Source organism: Rhodamnia argentea, chromosome 3 (genome assembly GCF_020921035.1).
Source record: "Rhodamnia argentea isolate NSW1041297 chromosome 3, ASM2092103v1, whole genome shotgun sequence".
Lineage (NCBI taxonomy): Eukaryota > Viridiplantae > Streptophyta > Magnoliopsida > Myrtales > Myrtaceae > Rhodamnia > Rhodamnia argentea.
The window spans coordinates 29,153,629-29,181,279 of record NC_063152.1 but is presented as its reverse complement, the minus strand read 5'-3'; the positions used below and the strand labels follow the sequence as shown (position 1 = coordinate 29,181,279).

General features: G+C 40.3%; 4 protein-coding genes across 11 annotated transcripts; 2 read left to right on the top strand and 2 right to left on the bottom strand.

Annotated features, from left to right (window-relative positions):
• Positions 1-437: 437 nt before the first annotated feature.
• Positions 438-8,672, bottom strand: LOC115743111 (E3 ubiquitin-protein ligase RNF14). 3 transcript variants are annotated; one of them, XM_048275774.1, is made up of 8 exons: positions 8,629-8,672; positions 7,981-8,590; positions 4,959-5,033; positions 4,362-4,878; positions 3,445-3,830; positions 1,997-2,223; positions 1,747-1,894; positions 438-1,002 (listed from the first exon to the last, which is right to left on the bottom strand). In XM_048275774.1, exons 2-8 carry the CDS (start codon positions 8,509-8,511, stop codon positions 874-876), a joined length of 2,013 nt encoding a protein of 670 aa, XP_048131731.1. In that variant the 5' UTR covers positions 8,512-8,590; positions 8,629-8,672; the 3' UTR covers positions 438-873. The 3 variants fall into 3 exon arrangements, with proteins under 3 accessions (XP_048131731.1, XP_048131732.1, XP_030533602.1); XM_048275775.1 differs by lacking the exon at positions 8,629-8,672 and having other exon boundaries at positions 438-771; positions 874-1,002; positions 7,981-8,609; XM_030677742.2 differs by lacking the exon at positions 8,629-8,672 and having other exon boundaries at positions 438-747; positions 874-1,002; positions 7,981-8,608.
• Positions 5,302-27,212, top strand: LOC115743113 (heat shock factor protein HSF8). Of its 4 annotated transcripts, XM_030677746.2 has the most exons (4): positions 5,302-5,312; positions 21,037-21,244; positions 22,930-23,098; positions 25,591-27,212. In XM_030677746.2, the coding sequence occupies exons 3-4, from the start codon at positions 22,943-22,945 to the stop codon at positions 26,857-26,859; spliced, it is 1,425 nt and encodes a 474-aa protein (XP_030533606.1). In that variant the 5' UTR covers positions 5,302-5,312; positions 21,037-21,244; positions 22,930-22,942; the 3' UTR covers positions 26,860-27,212. The 4 variants fall into 4 exon arrangements, 3 of the variants coding, with proteins under 3 accessions (XP_030533606.1, XP_048131733.1, XP_030533605.1); XM_048275776.1 differs by lacking the exon at positions 5,302-5,312 and having other exon boundaries at positions 20,967-21,244; XR_004015644.2 differs by lacking the exons at positions 5,302-5,312; positions 21,037-21,244 and having other exon boundaries at positions 22,641-23,098; positions 25,591-26,979; positions 27,021-27,212.
• Positions 11,549-13,567, bottom strand: LOC115743123 (immediate early response 3-interacting protein 1-like). 3 transcript variants are annotated; one of them, XM_048275782.1, is made up of 3 exons: positions 13,341-13,567; positions 12,639-12,692; positions 11,549-12,027 (listed from the first exon to the last, which is right to left on the bottom strand). In XM_048275782.1, exon 3 carries the CDS (start codon positions 12,022-12,024, stop codon positions 11,791-11,793), a length of 234 nt encoding a protein of 77 aa, XP_048131739.1. In that variant the 5' UTR covers positions 12,025-12,027; positions 12,639-12,692; positions 13,341-13,567; the 3' UTR covers positions 11,549-11,790. The 3 variants fall into 3 exon arrangements, with proteins under 3 accessions (XP_048131739.1, XP_048131740.1, XP_048131738.1); XM_048275783.1 differs by having other exon boundaries at positions 12,639-12,686; XM_048275781.1 differs by lacking the exon at positions 12,639-12,692 and having other exon boundaries at positions 11,549-12,028; positions 13,342-13,565.
• Positions 15,083-21,037, top strand: LOC115743109 (pentatricopeptide repeat-containing protein At1g63400-like). The gene is given in 7 exon segments (XM_048275772.1): positions 15,083-17,554; positions 17,556-17,691; positions 18,508-18,681; positions 18,991-19,070; positions 19,184-19,331; positions 20,647-20,791; positions 20,946-21,037. Coding segments are annotated over 2 exon segments (2,226 nt in total). The 5' UTR covers positions 15,083-15,446; the 3' UTR covers positions 17,674-17,691; positions 18,508-18,681; positions 18,991-19,070; positions 19,184-19,331; positions 20,647-20,791; positions 20,946-21,037.
• Positions 27,213-27,651: the final 439 nt, after the last annotated feature.

Below are 27,651 nucleotides of genomic sequence, written 5' to 3'. Positions count from 1 at the left end.
CGGCGACATCAAACATTATAAAAGATTCTATCCAAGTGAGCTAGAGGCATATGGGAATATACCAACATATTATCATGTGCGCATCCCTAAATTGGAGAATGAGCATATCCATCGTTGCTTCTGCTGAAATTGCCGCATTTCCGCCGGTTACCTTCTTTCTTCTTTAACGAGTGGAAACCGGAAAAAAAACACAGATTCATGGATTGCTCCCGACTCCAAAGGACATTCGATTCATCGGACAGAATCATACGAGCGACAGATGATGATTCAGTTGCCTATCTCGGCGTACTCGGAATTCATGCGCCACTTTTTGTTTGGTTTCTGAAAACCACTCCGAGTCTCATGCCTTCTGTCATCGAAGATGGATGAGTTTTGGTACATTGCATCACAAAGAGCAGAGCAACAATGCAGTCGATAAACAGAAAAAAAGCCTCAAGTGAGATCAAATCTCCAAAGTAAACATATCATTGAAAATCGTTATTTCTTGCGTTCCAATCAGCAACCCATTGACCGCGTCACTCAAAAAAAATGCGTCCACTCACTCCACAGTGGAGAATAAAGCTGGAAGCAACATGCATACTTCGCTCCATATGTTTCTTTATGATTTTGATTTTTGGGATATACTCCACGAGTCTGTTCAAGAATCAAAAGCAAGGACTCGCTGCCCAGGAAAAATCTGGCAGAGATGATGTCCTGTCTGACTCCAAACACCACAATTTGCATTATCCAGAGGATTCACTTGAAAAACTGCACAAGATCAGATCAACCCATCTCATCGATCCAAATCAAGGAACGCAGTTAAATTATTTATCATTCAGTACATGCAGCATTTTCATTTTTGAAGATAGCCTTACGCATAGTCCATGTTTGTGCCTATCCTGGAGTATGCTGCTTGCATCCTTTGGGCCCGTAGTGCTCAGATGCACGCCTCACAATCTTCTTACATAGGTAGCAATAGTGTGTCTGACATGCCCAGCAGAACATATGGTTGTTGTTGCCAATCTGTGAGCATGGAAATGGTAATAAGAATGACTGGTTTTTACTGGAATAATTGAGAAATGAGTGGAGAAGCAACTCCTTTTTGAGTCCCTTCCTATAAACTCAACCATTTTGCTGTAATTTTCCAAAAGTCTGACAATGACAAATACTTGATAGCATGGTAAACTATTACTATTTTGTGTAAGCACCACCTAATTGGCTAATTTCAGTTGACAAGAGTTGATTATCACTGCAATATAATTGCAGAGATAGTCATGGACTGCTAAATTAAAATCATATCATACTCTCCAAGGAGGAAATCCTAAAAGGAGGCAACAAGTAACATTTTGAGTGAAACACCGAATTCTCATTTTCATCCTCCAGTATAACACGAACTATAATGCAATCATGTTCTCAACTTTTTCTTTTGCTGCCAATCCTGAGAAAAGAGCATATTATGAAGAATACTGAAAACAAGAGATGAACAGCACATTTGTTTGGTATTCTTCTATCTATCTACTCTTTGGCTAGAAACGACCTAAACAGAGAGAAACCATCCTTCTTGACTTTACAGGAAGAGCTGCAAGTAGATATCACATATTGGCACACACAATTTGTCCAAAATTCAGATTCCGGAGATTCTGCCAACCATATTACTGTGCCCAAAGAAATTGTTCAATTAACATATTGCCGCTCTAAGAAATGCCAAGTTGTAGGGAGGCTACAAATTTAAGTAAACAATTGAGCAGTTGGATGTTCGATGCTGACCTTCGCATTAAACTGACGACAACTTGGGCATGTCTGGCCGTGATTAGCAAAAGGTTCAGCCTGAACCTGACCAACCAACTGGCGAACATTCATTCGATCTTCCCATTGCCGAATTTCTTGCTCTGGAAAAAGTTCACATGTTCCATCCCTTCAGATAGAACAAGATAATTAGTTCGTCAAAGTAAGAACTGAACCTCCGATTTATCATAATGAGAAGGGTGTCAAAAACTCATCAGAAGTCGTTGCTGACCTGAAATGCTCATATCCATCAATTGCGTTATTGCAGGAATAACAAAAGTACTGCCCACAATTTTCGCATACCATCTTGTTACAACCTTCAGTTCGAGAAATCGCCATTTTACAAGAGGGGCATTGTTTGGCAATCTTATTGATTACCTTGACACTTAAAAGTTCATTGATTAATTCACGCTCCACTCGTCTTTGCTCATCCTTAAGTTGGGATGAACTTTGGCGTTCCTGGATGCAAAGGACATAAATGACATGTTATTTTTGGAAAACCCATAAATTCCCTGATTCTTGATAATAAGCAAGTACAACAACGAAGGTGTGAGTCCTTACCAAAAAAAAAAAAACAACGAAGGTGTGAGCTTTACCAAAAAAAAAAAAACGAAGGTGTGAGCCTTACCAAAAAAAAAAAAACGAAGGTGTGAGTTGATGCAGCAAGAAATAAGTGCAAAATATGAGTTGGGCAACTAAACTACAGATGCTTTTTAGCCGCCAATTCCATCGAATAACCACAGCTTGATGGCCCATAAATCTAAACAACCAAAATTATGATTGGCGAACAAGTCAGGAAATCGGTTCTTCCATGTGCAAGGGTTTTTGTCCCAAAAAAGGCTACCCTACATGTTAGTTGATAAACATACTGACAAAACACTAAAATTAGCACCCTAAATGAGCCTCGAGGGAAAAATTCTGCCGCTTAGAAAAATTAATTACACTAAAGGAACTTGGTTTATTTGTTACCCTACGCCAACATTGTAGAGTTAGAATGCATGAAATTAATCTTATCATATTCGATGGGACACATGACAACAATCAATAGCTAGAGCAGAACTGCTGCCTCTATAGGACTAATACATAGAACTTCTACAGCCTGTCATTCAATTAGAAAAGGATGTAGGTCTCACATAGGCAGCGACAAAGTGCATTAAAAACCACACGTAAGCACCTGAATGCATATGGAGCACATAATTGATCTTAAAGACCAAGTCATCAAAGCCACTCCAAGCTCAGCTCATAGAAAGTAAAATCACAGAGCTTGCAACCTAAAGAAAAGCTATCGCATATAGGACTTTAAGAAACCATAACTGGCATCAACTGAAGTCATCAAGTAATTACTCTAGAGTCTAGGCTTGTGCTGTGTTAGTTTCCTTCTGATATCATATACATACCGTAAGGTTTCCACAAGAGGGCATCACATGAACAAGAAAAGCAAACAACAAGCAAGTCCAATTAATCTAACAATGGAATGTTGAGATAGATTTCTCAGAAGAAATAGAAATTCCACACATAAGCAAAGCTATCAATATTTCACATCCAAGCAAAGATTGGTCAAGCCATTTTCTCCACTTCCTTGTAATTTTTCTCATCCTTTCATGCATCACACTAACCCAAAAGGGTTGTCATCGAAGAATTACGTTGTACAGTAACTTGTGGCCATCATGCAAGTATTACCTGCAAGATGCGCAGTTTTACTTCTGGTGTCAAACATTCAACACCTACATGTCGCCTCTCCCTGCAAAGAGTGCAAAAGCTGAAGAAGCATTTTGAGCATTGGGCATGTTGATCGTCATCCTCTATACATGGTGTTTCACATCTGGGACAGTATGCTACATCAGACATTGACTCAAGGGATTTTTGCAACATTAAAGACTCCCAATGCTCATACTCTTCATCACCAAGTAGCCGTTTCAACAAACTAGGTGGGACCATACCCCCACATTCCGAAGCAAGACAGTGAAGCTTGTATACTGTTCCTTCCTTGACATGCAAATCAGCACAAGTCTTCATACATTTCCAGCAGAAGAAATGCTGACATGGCAATTTGATGAACTCCGTCCCTGGGTAGTTGAGGAGAAATCAATCAAGCAAGAGGATTTAATAGTTTAATGAGACATGACAAGTGTGCTTAGCCACTGCGTAAGAAAAAAATCGATATTCACCACTCCAAGTGAAATATGCAAGTAGACTTTTGAAAAACCATAGTGCATCAATGAAGACCACTTGCAGAATTTGGACAACCCTGAAGTCCTCAGAAATTTCCATAACAACCATTCTTATGAAGAATCTTCAAAGAGCTAGCATAAAGCTCCAACAGAAATAACTTCATTAACATTTCATAGAAGCTTGTTTCACCTGCTTCTCAAGTCGGATATAACATCTATGAGCCTATTACAATAGACAACGATATAAAAAATGCAAAAGTCCACACATTACTTTACACCGAAAAGGGATATGAGCTTTAACTCGAGAAGTTTCACTGGGGATGGTAGAGCAAAGACATGTTGCTTTACACCGAAAAAAGATTTGAGCCTCAAGAAGTTTCAACGGGGATAATAAAGCATAGAGTCAAGACAAGGCTTTGTAATCACCTGCATACTCACTGAAACAAATGCAGCATTCATGCAAGTTCTTCAAGAAGTTCTCGTGGCACTTGCCATCATTATAACTTCTAATGGAGGGAATATCGACATCGGGAGAGACACTTCCTGAAATTGCACGCTTATCTCCAGTTCCTCTTACTCCATAAGGACCAAGATCTACTATTTCATCAAATCCAAGATAAGAAAGCAAGGAGCTCTGGAGCCATTCGACCCAACGATATACAACTTCTTGCCCCGGTTGTTCTTGCCATATAGAGTCAAGCATGGAGCATAAACTAGAGATTTTAATGGGAGCCAACCACTGGACAGAGATGGTAAAGCAAGGAGGAACATGACTGGGGTACGACTTAGGTAATAGACATGTCAGCACAATTGGAGGAAGGTGCTGGACTTCGAAAGAGTAAGAAAAACCATCTGAATTGCCACTTGTGATGGTAAGATCACTGGACGGATTCAGCCTAGCAATTACTCTAATCTGATTAGCAACCTCGACGTCAATATAAATCTGCAAAAATGTCACACGAGGGTCAGATTTTTTCTTTTTGGAAAATTCCATGATATAGTGCTTTCAGCTTCTCGACAAACCTTAAAAAACCGAGAACCCCGCCTTCGGTCAAGGATAAAGACATTATCTCCATATATTGATTCCATCACAAGCAACTGCAATAAAATTGAGGATAAGAAAGAAGACATGCAGAAGCTACCATATTCTGTAACTGTCAACAAGCTTAATTAAAGATGTCAAAGTCTTCCCACCCTTTTACCCACAAGTTAATTTCAGAACAAGAAAGTCACCTATTGAATTGCACAAATAATCTAAAAATCTAGTTCCAATCGCTGCTCATATACATTACAATGACTATAAATGCACAAACATCATGTGGAATATACAAATGTCTCCAAGAACTCAACTTCTTTTTTTGGTGAGTAAAAAAATTTGTATTGCTCCACCAAAAAGAAACATGGGTTGACCACTCCCATCACAAGCCACCAACAGAAAAACATAAGCCTCAAAACCAGGCCTTCAAAAGTTTTCAACTTGTTATTGCAACTTAGCTGCCTCGTGAATAAATTTTCAGTTAGCTATGCTATTCTTGGCCAAACGGCTCATAGAGAGTCCATCAAGAAAAATAAGATTTCTACCAATTAAAATAACTGGATAAATTCATGACAATGAAACTACAATAGCACCACAAGTCACCAATTATGGCACCTTTTGCTGGATTTGGCTATCTAATTACGTATATACTATTGGGGTGTCGTTCATACTCCCCATCGATAGGAAAGCATGGGGGTCTCGCTTGGGAGAAAGCCATGTAAGATGAGATGGATTCGTTAGATAAAAACATAACGTGGAGTATGGTAAAACTACCTGCAGATCGGAATGCAATTGGTTGCAAGTGGATATTCAAGAAGAAGATGTCTGCAAATGGAGATATAGAAAGATACAAAGCTCGTTTGGTTAGGATGGGATATTCGCCGATAAAGGGAGTCGATTATGGTGAAATTTTTTCTCTTGTTGCTAAATTGAATTCCACAAGACTCGTCGTATCTATAGCAACCGCATACAATCCGGAGGTAGAGCAACTTGATGTAAAAACAGCATTCCTACGTGGTGACCGGGAGGAGGATATTTAGATGAAGCAACCGGAAGGGTTTATGGTTAGAGAAAAAAAAGATTTTGTTTGCAAACCGAACAAGTCTTTGTATGGTTTGAAACAATATCCAAGAATGTGGTACCGGAAGTTCGACTCATATGCCTTGAAGACTAGCTTGTTCGTTGTGATGCTGATCATTATGTCCATGTGAAGAGGTTAGATGATGATTTTGTTATCTTAACCTTATATGTCAATGATATGGTTGAGAATAGTACAAGAATGATCAACATTGCGAAAGAAATATTGGCAAAACAGTTTGAGATGAAAGATTTAGGCCCGACAAACTTCATCTTGGGCATGCAGATAAAAAGGAAGCATGAGAATGGGAAGTTGTAGCTCAATCGGAAGAAATATGTTGAAATTGTGTTGAAGAAGTTTAACATGATAGACTATAAACTAGTAAAGACCCCTATGTCCAGAAGTTGTAAGTTATCGGTGCTCCAGTGTCCCAAGACCGAAGAGGAAGCTGAAGAGATAGTAATAATCGCTTATGCAAGCGCAGAAGGGAGCTTGATGCGTGCCTTGGTGTGTACCCGTCCGTATATTGCTTAAGCAGTGGGAATATTGAGCAAATATATGTCAAATTCGGGAACAAAGCATTGGATGGCAGCAAAGCAGATGCTTCGTTATCTTCACGGTACATCCGACTTTGAGCTATATTATGTAGACAAGAAAAGCTCAAAGGGACAACAAGCGTTAGAACTGAAATGTTTTGTTGATGCTGATTAGGGAGGTGACATTGATAGTAGGAGGTCAACCAACGAATATGTTGTTTCCTCATTCGGCGGAGCTGTAAGTTGGATGAGCAAAGGTAGAGCACAATTACTTTATCTACTACTGAGGCAGAGTGCATGGCTCTTACTCATATTGCTAAGGAAGTAATCTAGAAGCGCAGATTGTGAAAAGAGCTTGGTTTTACACAACGTGGAGTGAAGATTGGGTACGATAGCCATAATGCTATATTCTTGATTAAAAATCCTAGATTTCATGCAAGAACAAAGCACATCGACATACAATATCACTTCATCCGAGAAAGTAGAAGAGAAAGTTGTAGTGCTACGTAAAGTTGATACAAGGGTGAATAGCAAAGATTTTTTTACCAAGGCAAGTGAGGACAAAAAGTTCGAATGGTGTACAATTGTGTTGGGTTTGAAGAAGCATATGAAGTATTCATCGATGGGAGAACATTGAGGTGCGGTTCATACTCCCCCTCAGCAAGGAAAGCATGTGGGTCCGCAGTGAGGGTCTAAAGGAGCATGCCTATTAGACATCAGATGACTTTTATAGTTTTAATCCATTTTCTTATTGGTAGTTTAGACTTGTGCTCATAAATAACTACTATTATATAATACATTTTTCTCTTATAATTGAGAGATGTAACGAGAGATGCGAGGTACTAATTATAATCGAATCCTCTCTGCTGAATGTAGCCTAGTTTAAGGTGAATCATGACAAAACCTTCTGTCTCGATTTCTCTTTCTCGTATTTTACGCTTTATTTCGTATTGATTGTGCGCCGAATCTTAACATACACTACATCACTCTATTGGGGCTATCCTGTTGATTTTATAAAAACCAAGCAAAAGCAGCATATTCACAATGCATGATTACGTAGTCTCCTCATTTAGTGGACCTGTTGAGGTATCACAAGCAAATCAGATTTTAGAGACCCAAAAGGAACCTTATGATATCGCAAACCTGCTCACTTTAGACATCTCTGCCTTTGTAATTTATATCAAGGCTCGAAGAAAACTCTTTGGCCAGCCACACCATCGTCCAATGCTTGTTCATTCTCAATATCCACAGTTCGGCCATTTATGCCTACCCACGTTTGTTTTCTTCATACCAACAAATTTCAGTGACATTACTTGCACGTTTATTACCAACTCCTCTGCAGCAGATGATTGAAAGACAGCAAGAAACCAAAAAGCCTCCGTCAAAGTCACATACCTCGTCCTCCTGGAATTGATCGTTGGAATTCAGCTGCTCTTCCTCCAACTCCGGCTCCTCCATCCCCAACGTCAACTCCTCCAACTTCGACACAACATTGTCCACGGCTCCACTCACCTCCCTCGCTTCCCTCCCGTTTGCCGCCACGTCTCCGCCCACTTCCTCATCAGAGCTCAGCGCAACCGCGTCGTCACCGCTCACCGGCCTCTCCTCGCGGTTCGACGAGCTCGGCAGCTCCGGTTCCGACTGGTCCACGTCGGAGCTCTCGGCGGACCGAGCATTCGACCGATCGCGCGGCGCCCACCGGCGGCTCCGCGGGTTCCGGGAGCCTCGGGGCCTTGAGCGAGCCCCTTGCAGAGAAGTGGAGGGGAGAGACTGGTGATCAATCTCCGTTTCGGGAGATTCCAATTCCGATCGCCGGCCGCCGCCGCCGCCGCCGCCGAGGGGCTTGATTCTCAAGTTTCCATCGGCGCGGGAGCCTCGGTGAGGCCGCGAACCACGTTTAGCTCGTCTCGCGGTGGAGTTGTACATCGTCGATGGAGGAGGAGATACAGAGGACGACGGTGCAAAATGTTGGTAAACATGCCATGGCCGCCTCAAAAGAAAGCCGTGGATCTTTGACCAAAAAAAAAAAAGAAGAGAAAGCCGCGGATCCGGGCCAGTTCGGGCTTCAAGTCGAGACTAGCAAATGCACGGCGGACCAAGTTTTTTTTTTTTTTTTTCTTCTTTTTCTTTTCTCCTAAAACAATTTCTTGTTCCTAATTTCACGAAAAAAATATATAAAGAAAAAAAAGCAGCCTTGGAAACAAAAAGAATCAATAAAGGAAGGAATACGATAATATTTTAGGTTTCTCTATAGAATTATCCAATTCTACAAAGGAATCATCTCCATTCTCTCGGTATTATAAAGCAAACACCAAAAAGATAGATTTAACTTCTAACTTTTTTCGCCGATTGGCATGTGGCTGCTAGTATCACAAGTGCGTAGTTAAAGTTAGAATTGACAAAAAATAATAATAATAAAGAAACCTCAAACATTTTCAGAAAATTCCATGAAAGGCTCATGCGATGAATGATAATGGGGCAAACGGAGGCTAAAAAATATATCCTAAAAGTAAACAGAATCTTTCTAAATTACAGTTCCTTGAATATTTATAACTTTCTGAAGTTCAATCGAAAATTTTCTTAAGTCTCGCTTTTTTACCGAAAACCTTTCTTATTTTTGGTCACTTAGCTCTATTTGTTTCGTGAAAAATGAAAAAAAAAATGTCCAAAAAATTTTAAATCTATTGCATTGATGTCAATTCAGTCATAAACCTTTTTTTGGTCATAAATATTTTTCATTGACGTCAATTCAGTCGTAAACCTTTTATTGGTGCCAATTAAGTCTTAAACATTTTTTTATTAATGTCAATTCAGTCCTAAACTTTTTGCATTTGTACCAATTGAGTCAATTCAAACAAATTTTATAGGAAATGGCTGACGTGGACGTCGGTTGTCATACATTAAACGACCGACATTTGACGTGGATATTTTTAAATATTATTTCAATTATTTTTAAATATTTTAAAATATAAAATATATTTAAAAATAATATTAAAAATATCCACATCAACGCCGATCGTGCCATGTAGGATAATCAATGTCCACATTAGCTATTTTGGATTAAAATTGATCAGATTGATTCAATTTATACAAATGCAAAAAGTGTTAGGACTAAATTGGCACCGATATAAAAAGGTTTAAGACTCAATAGGCACTAATAAAAGATTTAGGACTGAATTGGCACAAAAAAAAATTATGATTAAATTGACACAAATACAATAGATTTAGGACTTATTGGACACTTTTCCCCAAAAAATGTGATGATTTTGGAAAATGTTTACTAGAAAGTCATTTTCCCAAAAAATGACGATATTTTTCCAGTGTTTTTCTGGGACTTAAATGAATTGAAAAACAATTTTCATTGTTTGGCAAGGAATTGATTTTCCTAGGAAAAATTATACTTTTTTTATTTTTAATTTTTTTGAGTAAATATTATTTGTTAAATTATTTTTTTGGCCAAAATTCGTTAAATTATTTATTTTTTTCTATCTTTGCCGATCGTCATGACCGGTGAGGTCCAGCTCGCTAACCTTGGGTGAGCTCAAGCCTCGCCAGTGCCTCACTTGAGGCTAGCGAGACTTGAGCTCGCCTTCCTAGCCGGATCCGGCAAGACTTGAGCTCGCCTAAGGCCAGCCTGTTAAACCTCGCCGGCCTTGGGCAAGTAGTTGTGGCCGTCACCATGGTCGATGACCAGCAAAGAAAGAAAAAGAAAGGGAAAAATAAAAAACAATTAAAAAATAAAAAGTTAAAGAAAATTAAGAAATTCATAATTGTTTTTTAAATTAATAAAAAATAAAATGAATGTAAAGGAATTGATGGAGCAAAGATGAGGAAAACATTTTCTCCACTTTCAAAAGAGCTTTTTCCATGGATGAAAAATGTTTTCCTTCACTGCGAACCAAATACCGAAAAATCCGAAAAAAACAAATGAAGCCTGTCTTCGTTATTTTCCTACAATATATATTTATCTCACAAACTAAACCAGATATTAGAAAGCTGTCTTTCTTGAAATAAATAAAGAGCGAATCCAATAACCATTTTTACCTCAAATTGTCACTTTGAAATTCTGTGGGTGCCCATGTTCTTTTAATAAGGTAAAGTAAATGAGTACGATATTAAAGGGGGCAACCTCATAATTTAAATGCCAAATGTTATTGTTTACAGATCTGACAGTCCTTCGCTCCGGTAGGGGAACAATTGCGAGTTCCTTGCGGGTCATGCATGGCGGCCGCCACCAGCAGCCACCCCTCACGCGATCAGTTCTGCGACCGACCAAACCAAAATTGAAGCACATAGAGAAATGCAAATTCAACATCATGATACAGATCATCCTTTCCAATGGTTTATCCAAAGAAACTTGGACGCTAAACCTCGCAAAGCTACTGCAGTCCCCAGTCGACTTTCAGAACCAGTCCGACCAGACTTCCCGTCGTCTTCGACATTTCTATATCAGAGAACTGAACGCCCATCTCTAGCATACGAATCCAGACCGCTACCGCCGACATGGCAGCTTTGGGAGGGCAGAACTTGGGATCCCATTGCTGAAGAGATAAGAACCTTTCCGTTGATAAACCAAGGGCCATCTTTGAAGACCCTATTGAGGTCCTCTATCATGGTAAACAGGATAACAGAAAAGTAATGCCCCAAATCAATGCACTAACTCTCTACCTCCGGAACCCTGATTTTTTCCAGAATGAACTTCATGTCACTTAGCGAGACTGATTTGCCCACAAACCTTTCGATTATTCCAGAAGTCCTAAACCTTTGAATCGGTCTCGATGACCACTCGAAGGTCCACAACTCTGGTGTCATAACACTCGAGAAATAAACGGATAAAACTAAAATACTTGCGAAAAAGGTACCAAAAATTTAGACCAGCACACATAAGAGAGAGTCGAAACTATTTACAAAATTTTTTTACCTCAAAATATGCATTCCTTCGCCAGTGTAATACACTCAAACAAAAAGGAAGAAGCATCGACATCATTAAATAAGCACATTCTTGGGTTGTAAATGACTAACGAGCCGTACTATTCACCATCATCATCCCCTAGAGAAAAAGCATACCCTGGACTTCTCTTAAACTCTGTTCTTCACAGTGCAAATTCAAGAAAAGAGCAAGGAAAAATAAATGTTACAAGCACAACATATGCAAGGAAGGAGATACCCATGAAGCTTCTCATAGGGTACGGTTACTACAAGATACTAGCCAGAGACCAGCTTTATGATTATACAAATGCTGTTCAAAATAACAAGGGGAACCCTTAAGTACTGGGTCGCGTAAATGAGACCTATAACCTGTCCTTTTAATGATTTCGCCTTGCCGCCTGGAAATTCTTGGAAGCCCCAGCCCCTGGGAGCTAGGAAACGGTCCTCATTCAATATTGCAAGAGCATTGGCAAGAAGCAAAAGCCCTTCAAGTAATGTCCACAAACCCATTCCCTGGAAGAAGCAATTTCCACAATCATTCATGAGCTCTAACAAGAGACCCTTCACTACCTCTTACTAGCATCAATGGAAGCATGATCATATTTAACTGTTAACGCTTCTTTCACGGCCTAGGAAGCAAATGGCTCGTGGTGATATTGAAAATGATGTGTGAAAGAAATGGCCAAAAGTACCAAATATATCAAGCCATCTATGCTAAAAAAATATGGCGTCGAAAGCAGAAGATGGTCCAGAAGCAAGGATTGCTCATAGGAAAAAATTATGAAAGGCCACTCATGGGCATGATGATGACAAGCAAGCTCTAGGAGTTCAGTTAGAAAAGCAAGCTCCGGAGTGGCACTGATGTACGCCTGTACGGTCACCACAAACAGTGGTGGTGGCTACACGATCATGGGTAATTGGTTATCGCTAACAGAAATAGGCAGTCAAGGCTTCTTATGCTCATCAAAGAAAACAATTAGAAGGAATGTTGCTTCATTTTTTAAGTTTCTATCCACCAGTTTCAGCAAATCAACTTCGTCCGCATTTCATTTGTAGCAGCTTATTTGCAAGCATACACTACTTTGTAAAGGGATCAGAACACAAGAGCATGCTGGCTACTGCACCTTTCATCTAAATAGTCAGGTTGAACCATCACTGACTATAACACCCTTTTGAACATATGGTATGACGTGGTTCATGAGACATGAATATTCGGAAACGTGGAAACATGCTTGCACACAAATCCACAATTGACATCCACCGGCTTATTATTCTGAGTCTAACAAGCAGGGCTCGACATTCCTTTTCGCACAGAAAGAAGGAAAAATCAAGCTGACAAGGTGATCTTCAACCTTGTAACTCTAGCCACAACTACGGAAAAAACTTACTCAATGGTCACCAGCTTCTTGCCTCAAGGACTGAACATTACCTATCCAGTCTAGTTGAACAAGGCAGCTAACATTTGAATCCCGTCCTCAATAATTTCAGTGAAAAAGAAATACTTACCCATGATTCATTATGAAAAACCAAGTTTTTTTCGACCACACTTCATGTGAAACGACAATTACAAAAACCAGTCAATCAAGAAACTCATAAACCCCATGAAGAATCGAAACAAGCAGATAAAAAATTAACCAATATCCACATTCACACAGATCAAACGAAAGAGCACACCTTACCATGCTTCGAATCGAGCTCACAGTGAACAGAACTAAAATCCGACTAATAGAATACCGATTGCCAGCAAAACCAATCCAATAGCAATAACAAAAGCAAACTAAAAAAACGAAAAATCGCTCGATCAAGTTTTCTGAAACGGAGACTTGCCAGGACTTTGTGTGCTCTCGCTGTAACTGGCCTTGACGCCCACCCTTTTGCCGAAGAGGACAACCGCCGAATCACGCCTCACGCCGTCAATCACCCACCGTAAAACCGCCGGCCACCGCTCTGCGAAATCTCCGCAACCACCAGGAATGCGATTTTTCGCCGTTGGCCTTTTTGTTGCTTCAGGCTTCGGGCAAGGAAGCACTGTGGCTAGATCTCATCTGCTAGAAGATTTCACAATTTCAAGAGGGGCCTGAAACTTATCTTAATTGAGCCCCTTATGGTTACTTTTTCTCCCGAGACACTCCTTCTACTCTTCGTTTTCTCGATAAACGCCCCATACTTTAGAAATCTATCTCGATAGATCCTCTTTCGATATATTTTGGTAGGGGTAAGCAATCAGGCCGATTCCATTCGAGAATCGAGTCGAATTGGCCTAAGCCTAATAGGTTCCAAGCCAGTTCGCACAGCAATTGGTTTGGTCTCCAAGTAAAATACTTGGGAACCGACCTTAATCATTTCTCGATTATAAAATCGGATATGAATCGATTCAAAATCAAACCCTACAATTCTCATAATTGTAACTCTTGAAAAACTGATGAGGGTTGAGCATTCTAACATAAGGAAACCATTGTGATATTCTAGATGACAGAGCAACTAAATAAAAATATGAAATAGAAAAAAAAAAATAGGCCAGTATGAAGATTGATTTGTTCGGTTCTCGATTCTAAAAATTAAGAATTGGTTTTGATGTAGTAAATTTCAGATCCCGCTTACTTTGCAGCTAATCACTTGTGATATTTAAACTTATAATTGTAAAATTTGAAACAGAAGTTTGTGTGCAAAGATGAAAATTGAAGATGAATGAAAGATTGCATTAGCCAAAAAAAAAAAAAAAAACCTCCTTTTATACAAAGTATTTCATCTTGCAAAAATAAGGAAATTGAAGAACCTTTTGGTACTTACAATCTTCTTACTCCAAATTTTGAATGCTAGGTGGTTTGGAAACCTAAGAATCTGCTTAAAAAATTGGAGAAAATGTTGGAAAGAAACTGAGTGAATTTTTTTTGCAAATTTAAATATTTGTGAGATTCGGAAGGATGGAAAATCTAAAATTTTAAGGTTCGTCATTGTCTTTTCCATCCCCTCATGCTTCAAATATGGCGACGTTGTGGAGGGGGTTGGAGAAGGGAAAAAATTCTCTCATATATTTTACGCAAAATAAAATCGTGTTTTGTTTCTAAAAATTCTTATTTTCTCTTATTAAATGTGTTTTCCAAAAGCAAAGTTTACGAGAAAACTCCCATATAATTTAGGTGAAATATAAATTTGTTTTAACTGCCTTTATTTCTAACAAAGATTAGTTTCAATCAACTTGACCTCAGCTTCTTTTACCAATTAGACTTCATTTAACGGTGGTCGAATCTCTATTTAAAATGGTGAAATTCCATGAATTGTCGATCGAAATTAAGTTTCTAATAATTGATCACAAAGTGTTGGTTATTGCTCTCTCTAAAGGGTATCAAGGTTTCTTGCCCTTGCATCCTAAACGAAGGAAGTATAATTTCGCTAATCACGCTCCCTAGAAAATTTTCAATGGAAAGAGTTTCCAGCAAAGAAAAAGAACACAATTAAATTAAAATATAAAATATTTTCTATTAATTTTTGGGATGTCTGAGTGTACAAAAATGCCCAAAAAAGAAAAGAAAAGAAAAAAAGACAAAATATAACACTACTCAGCAATCCAGGCAAGGAATGAGGAAAGTTCATGTCCCAAACAGCAGCCACTGCGCCGAAGTCTTCCCCTTCGGCACCGGAAACCTTTCAGGGCACCTCCCTGCAGTTTCGGAACTCTCTCTCTCTCCCCTGCGCGCGCGCATAGATACTTGAATTGGACAACTGGGTGCTGTCTCAGTTCTCAGCTTCAATCGCGGGATGTCCTGTTTCGTTTTCAAGCTCGACGTATCATCCTGTTACTTGGTTCGTGTGCTTTCACTTCTTTTTCCGAATCTATGAGGCATGATTCAGTGGTGGGAAAGCTCCGTCTTTGTCAAGGAGTTCGGAAGAAAGGAGCTTCATTTTGATCACTCGGCGACTTCGAGCTATTCATGGGTGTATATTTACGTAGGAATGCTCGTTTAACCGGTTACTATTTGCTTCGTTATTCCGCAGTTCTACGAAAAAAGCCGCCATTTAGATCGCATTACGTGGTTTCTTCGGCCGCGCTGGTGGAGGACCATGTATTTAATGAAATTCCAGAGGTTGAGACTTGGAAACCTGCTGTGACGTATAGGCACGAAGGTAGAAGCCATGTGTTTGATGAAACTCCAGACGTTGAGACTTGGAAACCTGCTGTGACGAATAGGTATAGGTGCGAAGATAGAAGCCATGTGTTTGATGAAAATCCAGAGTTTGAGACTTGGAAACCTGCTGTGAGGCATACGCACGAAGAGAGAAGTAAGCACAGGTTGTTCTCTTTGCTCGGTAAGGTGCTAAAGTCTTTAAATTGGAAGGTGGCCTGGAGAATTAGATTCCAGAGAATTGTAAACGAGCATGAGTTTGAAGTTTCCATTGATGTCCTTAGGACGATGGTTCATGTCTTTGCGGTCGCAGGCATGCGGCTTGAAGTTTATGCCTTGCTGAGAGATATGGTTTGCTATTTGAAGGAGTTGAATGTGGACATGTTAGAATTGACCGACTTTCTGCTTGAGAGGCCAGCTGATGTGGTTGGATTGGCTGTTATTTATAATGTGCTGATAAAGGTCTTTGCAGCCAATTCAATGCTTAAAAATGCCGAAGATCTGTTTTGGAAGGGTACAGAAATTGAGCTCGAGCCCGATGTCTACTCGACCAACTTCTTACTCAAATGCTCAGTTGAAGCAGATAGAGAGGTCTTTGCTAAAGATTTATTTGACATCATGAAATATCGTGGGCCAGCACCTAATGCGAGGACGTATACAATCATGCTGAACTATTTTTCTAAACTAAATCTTAGTGCAGATGAATTTCTCAGCCAAGCTTCGGCAATCCTGGAAGATATGGAGAAAAAAGGGATAAGCTGCACTGTTGTAACATATGGTACACTCATACGTGGACTTTGTCAAGTTGGTGCCATTGGGGATGCTTTGGGTTTGATACAGAAATTTCAGAAGGAGGACCGACCTTTAAATTGTTATTGTTTTAATGCCATTATTTATGGTTTTTGCCAGAAAGGCCAGTTGTCAGAGGCACTGGAAGTACTGGAGGAGATGCAGAACTATGGTGTATTTCCAGATGTCTATAGCTATAGCATTTTGATTGATGGGTTCTGCAAGAAGGGGGATGTTGAGAAAAGTCTAAGTCTGTTTCACGAGATGGAAGTTTTCAACATTAGACCTACAATAGTTAGCTATAGCTCACTTTGTCATGGTCTATGTAACGCAGGTTTGATGGAATTGTCACATGGTTTTTTCCGAGAAAGTGGTTATCGTGGCATTGAGTATGACAATATTGCTTATGATATCTTAATTGATGGTTTCCTAAATCAGGGTCATGTCAGTTCTGCCAACAGACTTTTTCAAGAGATGATTAATCATAATGTTCATCCCTGTGCTTCCACCTTTACAAATATGATTAGCGGATTTTGCCAATATTGCAGAGAAGGAAATTCTGAGGAAGCTTTGAAACTAGACCAGGACATATTTCGCACCTCTTCTGTGTTTACTACGGTTATAAACAGACTCTGCAAGGAGGGAAAACCAGAAAAAGCATGGGAGCTCCTCGCTCCAATGCTTAAGAAAAATATTTTCCCGGATGTTGTTATGTGTAGTATTCTTATGCATGGTTTTGCAAAAAGCTCAAAGTTGGAAGTAGCACGAAAGTTGTATGGGAAAATGCTAAAAGCTGGGATCATGCCTGACGTGGTCATGAATACTATTCTTATTGACATTTTGTTTCGCGAGAAACAAAAGGTTGAGGCTTTGAAGTTGTTCATGTATATGATAGACGAGGGTTTGCTTCCCGATACTAGATGCTACACATCTATCATAGCTGGCTTCTGTAGACTTGGAGACATGAGGACGGCTTGGGCGTTATTCAGTAAAATGTCAAGGAAAAAAGTTCGTCCTAGCGTTTTTACTTTTAAATGTCTGATTGATGGATTCTCCAAGCAAGGACGCATGGACTTGGCTGGGCAGGTGTTTCTTGAGATGAAAACACAAGGAGTTGATCCTGATGCAGAACATACAAGTCCTTGTAGCTGCCTATCACAGAACTGGCAATATGAAGGAAAAGGAAGAGATGCTTCTTGAAATGCAGAAGAATGGGTTAGAAACTGTGGAGAGGATGCGAGAGTGATTTGATAGGCACCAGAAGGTGAGTCATTCATACTCATATTCAGTTATTATTTTTCTAGCATCTTTAATTTCTGTATAGTCAGTGACTTTTTTTGAAATTAATGGCATCTGAAAAGGTGTCTTGACAAGAATCAATCAACTTGGAGTTGTATGTATTCGGGATATGCATCGAAAGCCTTGGTCTTGATGCTCTAAATCTTTGTTAATTTCATGCTATAGATATTAATGTCATAAGACAGCCGATGTTGATATTACTGAATTCTTATTAGTTTATTGAGGCTGCTTCACCACATCTGTAAGTACATGTTTGTGTATACATGTCATGTTGTGGAGTGACCGTCAAGTTCACTTATATGAGAATCTATAGGGGTGCGCATGTGTGTATACATGGGCTGTCTGGGTCTACTGAGATGCACCATTTGCATGTGAGTGCATATTTTGTGTACACATCCTTAAGTATAATTGCTGGGGTGGAATGGATCAACTCACTTTTTCTTCACATGAGCCTTATTGTTCAACTCTTCATATAAATGCTTGTTCATGTATGCTGCTGACATGGTTGTGCTGCATTTGTTTGTAAGCTCTAGTCCAGTATGTGGTGCTCGGTAATGATGTAATCAAACACTAATTGCTTGTTTGACTGGGGCAGGGGAATTTTAGATGGAGAGTTCAGCTGGGTTATGATGGAGAGAACAGTAATCGCACTTACAGCGGAAAAAGTTTCAAACTATCTTAGAAACACTTACTTGCACAATCTGATATGGTAGGAAAGAAATTCATGTTGAGAAAATAAATCTACTCGAGTATTCTAACACTATTTACATATCTCACAAAGCAAGGTGAGACTGCTATGTAATGAACATGTCAGATGTATATTTGCCAGTCACTCAAAAAATCCATGTTCACCAGTTATTTGGGGACTGAAAGAATGAGAATAGTCTGTTGACCAGAAGCATAGCAGGCAAGGTTCAGAGCTGGTGGTTCTCTTTAACTTTCCAGTTTTGACAGGGTGAGTGTTATTCTTCCATATGTACAGACATATTCTTCCCTGCTAGCTTTGCAATGTGCTATGCTATTTGGAAAGGAACAAGTTATCTCGTTGATTGTTTGTACATATTCTCGTCTCTCTCCCTCTCTTTTGTTCCCACCCCAACACGGGAAGGAAAAAAAAGATTCAGTCGAGTATTCAGGAAGCTCTGCCTACCATAGTAATGCATTAATACATGCATTTCTGCTGTCAATTGAATTTGTGACATGATAGACTGGATTTCTCTGATTAAATAGTATATCGTTTTTGGTTCTTTTTCTCTTTTGGCAGGCTACTATAATAATGGTAAAAGCTAGAAAGTCCTTGTTGAAGCACCTGAACATGTCCAGCTGTCCCAATAATTTCTTTGGGTATACTGGGCTTTCCTCGTTTTTTTGATATTTTTTGGCATCTAATCTTGTTCTCTCAGGTCAGCGCTAATGCCGATTATCTGAGTGCTGATCTGCTTTTTTAATGTGTGCAGACCTTAGTTTCCATGGAAACTGCTGTCATTGCCAAAAAGAATTGATCCATCGGACAGCTTGGTTTAGAAGTTCATCGTGTTCAATGCTGATACCTCTAATATTGCAGGTATAGCCGAGGAAGAGGAACCATCTAGCATCCTTTTAGAGGTATAAATATCTTTTCTACTAAAGAAGCCTTGAATTTGTTGCTTTAAGAGATTGTGAAAAGGCTCTCTCATATTTTCTATTTTGGTGTATAAATGTGGGGAATTTCCCAAAAGTGAAAGGAATTGAATACTTCGGATATTCTGTTTTCCAATTATTCTGAAAAAACTTGCTTGTCACTGGAAATTGTCTGATTCAATTTGGCTACTCTGCAGTTTTACTGAGGCGGAGAAGCACCTGCAACAACTTTTAGTCATAGAATAGAGTCGGAAGTAAAAAACATAGAATTGTTTCGTTACTAATATCTAATATTTTCAACTTGCCAAACAATTATTGCCATGTTGGCTACACTCCCTTGCAAACCACGATGGGCATACATCGTTCAGAACTTGGATACTCATATGACTGGATCACCAAAATTGGTTATCCAAGCGACTCCATCACATCCTTGATTAAAGCATACCAAATGAATCTAATGTTCGTCATTTATTTGAGAATCTGACGTTGTTCCTTCTTTGACCTAGTTTAGACTTTTGGATGCGTCAAAAGCAAGAGTGTCCATTTACCTTAATTAATTAGGTTTTTTTCAACAAGTGCTACCGGGGAACTTGTTAACCATACTTAATAAGGAAATGTTTGCATATCCAATGCAATGACTACACATAACATGAGAAATGTGATGCATTGAAAATGATAACCTTTCTTTATTGAGATGTTTATCAAGTGTATTGGGCATTTGTTAAGAAAATCCAACAATTTACATTCAGTGTTGCACCTCATGTGTAATTCAAAGCAAATATAACTACAGCAAATGAACAATTTGCCATGATACATATAATATGCTCCCACGAGTTCTTCAGAACATACCCTATTCTAAGTTAATAACCCAGCTAAGCTTACCTGTTACATATTGCATGCATGAGTACTATCTTGAGAAAGGAAGAGAAAGCAGATGACATGACGAAGTTGACAATACTACATCTGCATATATTGTTTTCTTTTTTCTCATTAATATTTTTATCCAAAGGGTGACTATCACATTGCAATTTAACTAGCACAGCACAGTAAACCATAATTTGCTGAACAAAATTATGCAGACATCATCCCACCTAGTGAACATGTGGAATTCCATCAGAGAATGTTTCAAAGTTTGTTTTTGGTCGTCTATACCCTATTCGCTTGTCATTTTCTCTATGCTTCGACTCCCGTTTGACACCTTAAATATGCCGCTCTTAGACATTATACCAGTTCAACTGAACATTCCTGGATGTTTATTCATTTAAAGTCTCCACGTCACTTTTAGAGTTGTTGGTTGTAGGTGATGCATTTGGAAGCAGGATCCTGACGTGCAGATGTGCTGTTTCTAAAAATGGCCTTTCGTTGTTTGCTGGTCTGCCTCCAAAGACATGCCACGCTTGAAGTTGAATACATATCTACTATAGACGAAAATGAGTATGTACGATGTATGAACACCAAAAGCTTGGATTGTCTGAGGTTTACGTAGTGTGTTGTTTTCCTCCATTTTTTTTCAGTTAAACAAGCAGAAAGGCTCATGATAAGCCAGCAGTTTGCTAATTCTGCTTTTTCGTTTGTCAATTTGCTTCCAATTTCTCACAGCTGCTTGATTTAACAGGAGATGCCGATATCATATGGAAGGCTCGTGATAGACATCTCAAGCTCTTCTTTCAACAGAAGGATTGCTTCACAGTCAAAAAAAGCATCACGTGGCCACATCCTTTTCTAGTTTCAGACAGTCCTAAGATAATCAAATCGGATGCTTCTGCTCCTTCACCGGTCCAATCGTCATGCATATCCAGTGTTCTGAACCTGCTGTGGACAGCTCGCTATGGTTTTTGAACAGCCATAAAACCGAAGCACCGGTGCCATGAGGGAATCCTGGCTACACCCTTCAGACGGTAATTGTTTGTAGACAGATACATGAACAGAGCAACCCCTTGTGGGTTGGCACATTCTGTAGGCGTTTGGTCCTTCATCAGGGCCTCCTTGTTAGTTCCTTAGGGCCTCCTCGAAGAGTCGCGGACGTGTCTGACCTCGTATTACCGATGTGGCTGGTAGAGCGGGGATTGCAATACCCGATGGCATTAGTCGATTGCCAGTACGTGAGAAGGATGATGTACTGCGTAAGTGTATGGGCATCTTACATACACGTGTGAATGATGTGCAAGTATCAATCCGCTCGAAAGAGTTGCAACCGCCTAACATGTATCAGTGTGATTGTAGTGGTACTTGCTCCATGTCCTGGGATATGTATGCCCTTTGGTAATTTTTCAATTTGTTTGGAGTCACTTCCATTTATGCAGTGGCAAATATCCTTGATGGATTTAGGACAGTGAATGACAGTACTGGTGATGTTCCCGGGCCACTTCAGGACATGGGCATATTGCCATATACTATTTGAGAAGGTTGCAGAGAACCAAAAGCCACAAGAACTTTTTGAGTCGCTATGTACTTGACCGCAAAACAACCGATGGTCTCATCAAAGTTCATTTTAACATGGGAATAGAGGGATTATCAGTGCCGAGAGGCGAGAACGAAAGCGGTGCCGGTTCTTGATTAGGATGGGCCTTCGTGACGTTGTACTCCCTTTGACTTTTTCTAGCTTTCCGGTACCGATTTCCGCATGGTCGCGAGATTGGGTTGTCTTTTGAGTTGTGATGGAATAAGACGTTGAAAATTTCCCAGTTCCATGGAGGCAAAAAGCAATTGCGGTCCATCAAAATCACCGTGCAGTAGTAGTAGTCCATATGGAAAGGTATGTACCACTTCTTTCAACGGATTGTGCGTGGTTTTGGGCTTGGGCTTGGGCTTGCTGACGCAACTCAATCGATGGCCCGAGAATCCCTAAAGCCCGGCCCGAAAAAAACCCGGTAGAAAATAATAAAAAAGGACAACAAAATCCGACCAAAAATAACAAGGTAAAATGACACAAATAGCCTTTGAATTTTAACCCAATATATAATGTGATCCTTAAATTTTTAATTTGATCAATATGATTCATAAATTTTCAGAACGTGTTCGACTTAGTCTCTGAATTCCCAAATTATAAGAAGATACTCAATATAGTCCTTCGGTTCGGGGACTAAGTCAAACATGTTTCAAAAATTTATGGGCTATATTTGTTAAATTAAAAGTTCATAGATCACATTATACATTAGATTGAAGTTTAGGGATTATATTGATCAAATTAAAATTTTATGGACTATAATACATATTGAATTAAAATTTAAGATCTATTTGTTTCATTATCCTAAATACCAATAAGAAAACAGAGACAAAAACCATCGTCAACCCATCTTCTTCGTTATAAAGGTCGCAACCGGCTCGAGCCCGTTGGCTACGTTTTCCGCCACTCTTTTCTCCCTCCAACCCTTCCCCTCTCTCTCTCTCTCTCTAGCTTCACGTCCATGGCGTGCATCCTAGTTCCCACAGAACCCTAGAAATCGGCCCTTTCTTCTCCATCCCCTAACCTTATGTCAGCTCCAAAGGACGGGGCCAGCGATGACGGAGGAGGCGCCAAGCAGAACGCCCCGCCGGCCCCTGCGCCGATGTCGAGCGCCAACGCGCCCCCGCCGTTCCTCAGCAAGACGTACGACATGGTGGACGACCCCGCGACGGACTCGATCGTGTCGTGGAGCCCCACGAACAACAGCTTCGTGGTTTGGAAGCCGCCGGAGTTCGCTAGGGATTTGTTGCCCAAGTATTTCAAGCACAATAACTTCTCGAGCTTCGTTCGCCAGCTGAACACTTACGTAAGCAACGTCTATTTCTTATCCTTTTTTTCCTCTTCTTTCTTTCCCATCTTTCGTTTACCGTGTTGATTGGAATTTGCCTTTGATGCTTTCGTCTACGTCGATGTGAGAGTTTTGAGGCTGGCTTATGGCGAACGATCTATACTGGTCTAGTTTCAACCGCTAGTTCCTGTGCAGGATTAGCGTGAAGATAGTTGCCTGTAAAGGGATTGGGAAGATAGTCCTACTTTTGGTATAGCTTGAATGGTTGAATATCTATACCGGTCTAAGGTTCTCGCTGAGCAATAATACCGTGGTTAAGAATCCCCTCACATTGGCGGACTGTACAAAGTTATGACCTTTGCCTGATCTAATTTTCGGCAAATTTGATATGTGATGTCGATAAACAAGCTAGTGGGAATTGGTGATAGACTACGAGTGCAATTTTGTTTGCAACTGCTAACCTGTGATAGATTGAGGAAGCAGTTTGGTGCAATGATCCATTTCAAAATCACGAAATGACTTATCACGGGCATGGGACCTTAGTTCACGGGTGCGAGTCGCGGTGGTTTTGGCTTTTAACTCCCAGCTGCATTTCCATAGCCTATCCGACACTCGAGTATAATCCCTTCGGTACCTGACCTACAGGTTGGCTCATAGAGAGATGAAATTCTCCTATTGCATTCTTTTGAATGCCCTTTTGAATGCATTTATCATTTATTTAGTGTAAATGCCATAATCTGTATACGAGATATAATTTGTTCTGTTTGTTTTTTTCCTTGTTAACGAATGTCCTTCGGCATTTCTTGGGCATACTTAATGCCGATAAAGGCTCAAGCAAAAACCTTCTCATTGACCCACTTGAGAGACTTTGAATGCATTGTAGGAAATTAAACCGGGTCTATCACATCTGTCCATTTTGTGGGTCTCACACGTGGGTCTCACGTGTATTCCTCAAAATGGATGACTGTGATAGACTTGACATGCTGAACCCGGAGCCATTTCACCACTTAGCATCCCACAATCAGTGCCATCAAGGAAACATTAGCAACATCAGTGGCTTAAGCTCTCATCAGCTGGCTGAATCCATCTGGGTGAGTTAATTCCGCCAAGTCCCAATAGGTGAATGGCGGGGGACAGGAATCATGTAGGGTGTAGGCCCTTGTTTGTGTACATAAGGGTTCGTGTATGTATGTAGGGAAGAATAGGGTTGCAGTACTGAAAATCGTCGTGGGATGCTAATATTCTCATGCGTAACTGAATTATCAAAAGTTGGCGTAGCATATAGGAAGACGTTATTTAGGCATAGGTTACTATTGATTAAAAACGGACATCTCAACTATCCTTTCTCATCCTGGGCATGACTGGATAATACGAAGGAACATGCAAAAAGAAACAGTCAATCAGTGAATTCATGGTAAAATCCTTCTATGAGACAATGCGTTTTCATTACAATTTTTTTTAGGTGTTATGCAATAGATTGAGGAAACAGTGTGGTGAAATGACCTGCTATATGTATGGTGGAGGTGGGTCAACTGATAATAATTGCTTCATGCATCTAAGGCTTGGTTTGCGATGTACCATTGTTCGGTGAAGTTTCTTTATCACTGTTATGTTTCGAAAGAAGATCGAGGTTTGTTGGAGAATAAGTTGCCAGTGGAATCCTTGCTGTTCGACCTACTTTTATGAGGATTTTGATGAGCTTTGTGGTTTCTTCAGGTAGAAATTTTTTTGGTGATTCACCACCTGGTCTTGCAGACTGCGAATTTCTTTATGGTGCCAACTTATTTTCCTAGTTCATGAAGTTGGCCAAACCCAGGGGGCTGCTTGAAACCTGTGTACTGTCTCCTATGAATGGAGCTTTGACTCTTGACAAGTCATTTTCCAATAAGATTGTTTTTGTTCTTCATATTGATGTGTTGCCCATGCACTTTTATGTGAAACAATACTTGTTCTTTTTCATATATTTTGATGGTGATTATGTTTTGCGAGCCAATTTCCTGCATCTTGGCAGACGGTGATGCATTTATTCTGTGGTGTTGTGGCCGGTGTCTGTATCATAATGTGGACAGTAGACACGCTCTGTCCTGCAAATCCTGACTGAAATAAGTCATCTGCTTTGTGCTTGATTTATTTTTTCCTAAAGCATTTTTTTTTTTTTTTTGCCAAACCCCCTGTAGCCTGATATTCTTCATATTTGATGTTGTGAAACAAAGGGAAGAAATTAAGAAAGATCACAATCCTAGCATCTGGGCATGACCTTTTGCATTGGCAGTTATCTGACTATGAGCATGTTTATGGGTAAAACTTTTAAGGAAATGAGGATCATTCTCGAATTCAGTTTTACTTGGTATCAGCATTTGTCGAAATTTCGATTTGTGCAGGTTATCTTCTGTCCGCTACTGTTCTTCCTATGTGTTATGTTAAAATCACATGAGCAAAGTCTATCCATCCATTTAATATGTGTTATGTTGACATGCTAACATTTTTCTCATTTGTTATTGTCCCTACAGGGTTTCCGGAAAGTTGATCCAGATCGCTGGGAATTTGCAAATGAGGGTTTTCTGAAGGGTCAGAAACACCTACTAAAGAGCATAAGTAGACGAAAACCTGCCTATGGACAGGGCAGTCAACAGACGCAGCAACCTCCTGGACAGAGTTCTTCAGTAGGGGCATGTGTGGAGGTTGGCAAGTTTGGGCTTGAGGAAGAAGTTGAGAGGCTCAAAAGGGACAAGAATGTGCTCATGCAAGAGCTTGTGAGGTTGAGGCAGCAGCAGCAGGCCACTGATGGCCAACTGCAAACTATGGTCCAACGACTCCATGGGATGGAGCAGCGACAGCAGCAGATGATGTCATTCCTAGCAAAAGCTGTGCAGAGCCCGGGTTTCTTTGCTCAGTTTGTACAGCAACAAAATGAGAGCAACAGGCGCATCACTGAAGTGAATAAGAAACGGAGACTACGGCGAGATGGTTTATCTGAGAATGAGCATACTGCTGCTTCCGATGGACAGATTGTTAAGTACCAGCCTCCATTAAAAGAGGCTGCCAAAGCATTATTCAGGCAGATGATGAAAGTAGAAGCTCCTCAGCGGGAGTCTTTTAACAATAGTCCAGAGAGTTTTCTGCTTGGTGATGGTTCATCTCTGTCCAGTGGCATGGACAGTAGGACTTCCAGTCGCATCTCTGGAGTGACTCTTCAAGAGGTCCCACCAACTTCTAGCCAGCTTCCTGAGATTCCGCCAGCTTCGGGGGTCTCAGCAAATGATCCCTCATCTGCCATATCTGAATTACATTGTCCTTCACAGGGTACTGCTAAGGTCACTACTAACCAGTTTCCAGATATGGATATGCTCTCAGGAGCACAGGAAGCTGAAGCAGTCTCCATTACTCAGGCAGATACGGTTATGCCTGGGATCTCTCAAACCCAAGACATTGTGCTGGACGATATTGCTAATATATCCAGAGATGACTACATGGGAGCAGATCTGCATAATGGTGATTACATGGATGCTACATCATTTATTAACGGGTCGATCCCCATAGAACTCGATAGCATTTCCCCTGATCCCGACATCGATGCTTTGTTAGAGAATTCCACCTTCTGGGATGATCTTCTGGTGCAGAGCCCTATACCGGATGAGGGTGAATCAACTTCAGCAGAAGCTAATTCTGGGGCAAACGATGTGCAGCCGATGGAGAATGGATGGGACAAAGCCGCCGAGCATATGGATCAGCTTACTGAACAGATGGGCCTCCTCACATCTGATAACCAGGGGACTTGACCTCATACAAAATTTTTAGTCTGTTCCCACCATGGCTTGTGTTGAAAGATTAACTGTGGGTGAGAAGGCCTCATTTTGGCCTTCCCCAAGAACATTTTGCTGCCTCTGAGTATTCATCCATATACCAGCCTTTCCTGAATGTCACTGACCGCAAACTCTGCACATCATTTTGCTACTGAGCTTCCTGGGGGGTGAAGGGGCCATAAGTCAGATAGCGTTGTTAAGGGGTACTAAAACTTCAGTTTAGTCAGCTCTTAGATGGAAAGAATATTACGAATGGACGTTTGCCGAGCTACAGCACTGCAGAAGGAAGTATTGTATAATTTGTTAATTTGTTAAGCTGATGGAAACCCCTTCTATAATTCTGTCTTGTTTGAGATTTAAGTCCTCGAGTTTTTACCCCTTCAGTGCAGCGGATGGAGTTTTCACATTAACTCCCTTCTGGAAATTTGAGAGTTCTTTTCCGTCCCTTATCAACCTTGCCCCCGATTTGTTAACAGGGGGTTCAATTTGAAGGATTAACAGCCACGATTTGTTACTTTTCAGCTTGATTATGCATTAGACATTAGGTTAATGCATTAGGCTAAGAAACATAAAGACCGATGTTGATTTGCTTAAGCTCTTCCTCCTGGTGAAACAAGACAGACGCGCGTGTGCATTATAATTGGCCATATTTAACCTACAGGTGAAAACGAAAAAGGAATGAAGGAGAGTAGATGCACAGGTTTAACGACATCCATAAAAATTGGCGACTTTGTTATCTGGAAACAAGCTACGAATACAAGCAGCCAA

Coding starts and splice junctions, on each gene's coding strand:
- LOC115743111 (XM_048275774.1), bottom strand. CDS start 8,511: ATGTACAACTCCACCGCGAGACGAGCTAAACGTGGTTCGCGGCCTCAC. Junction 3,831..4,361: donor TTGTTTCAGTGAGTATGCAG/GTGATTACAAAG, acceptor TCAACTACCCAG/GGACGGAGTTCATCAAATTG. Junction 2,224..3,444: donor TAAAACTGCGCATCTTGCAG/GTAATACTTGCA, acceptor CTTTGCATCCAG/GAACGCCAAAGTTCATCCCA.
- LOC115743123 (XM_048275782.1), bottom strand. CDS start 12,024: ATGGGTTTGTGGACATTACTTGAAGGGCTTTTGCTTCTTGCCAATGCT.
- LOC115743113 (XM_030677745.2), top strand. CDS start 22,820: ATGTCAGCTCCAAAGGACGGGGCCAGCGATGACGGAGGAGGCGCCAAG. Junction 23,099..25,590: donor TTCGCCAGCTGAACACTTAC/GTAAGCAACGTC, acceptor TTGTCCCTACAG/GGTTTCCGGAAAGTTGATCC.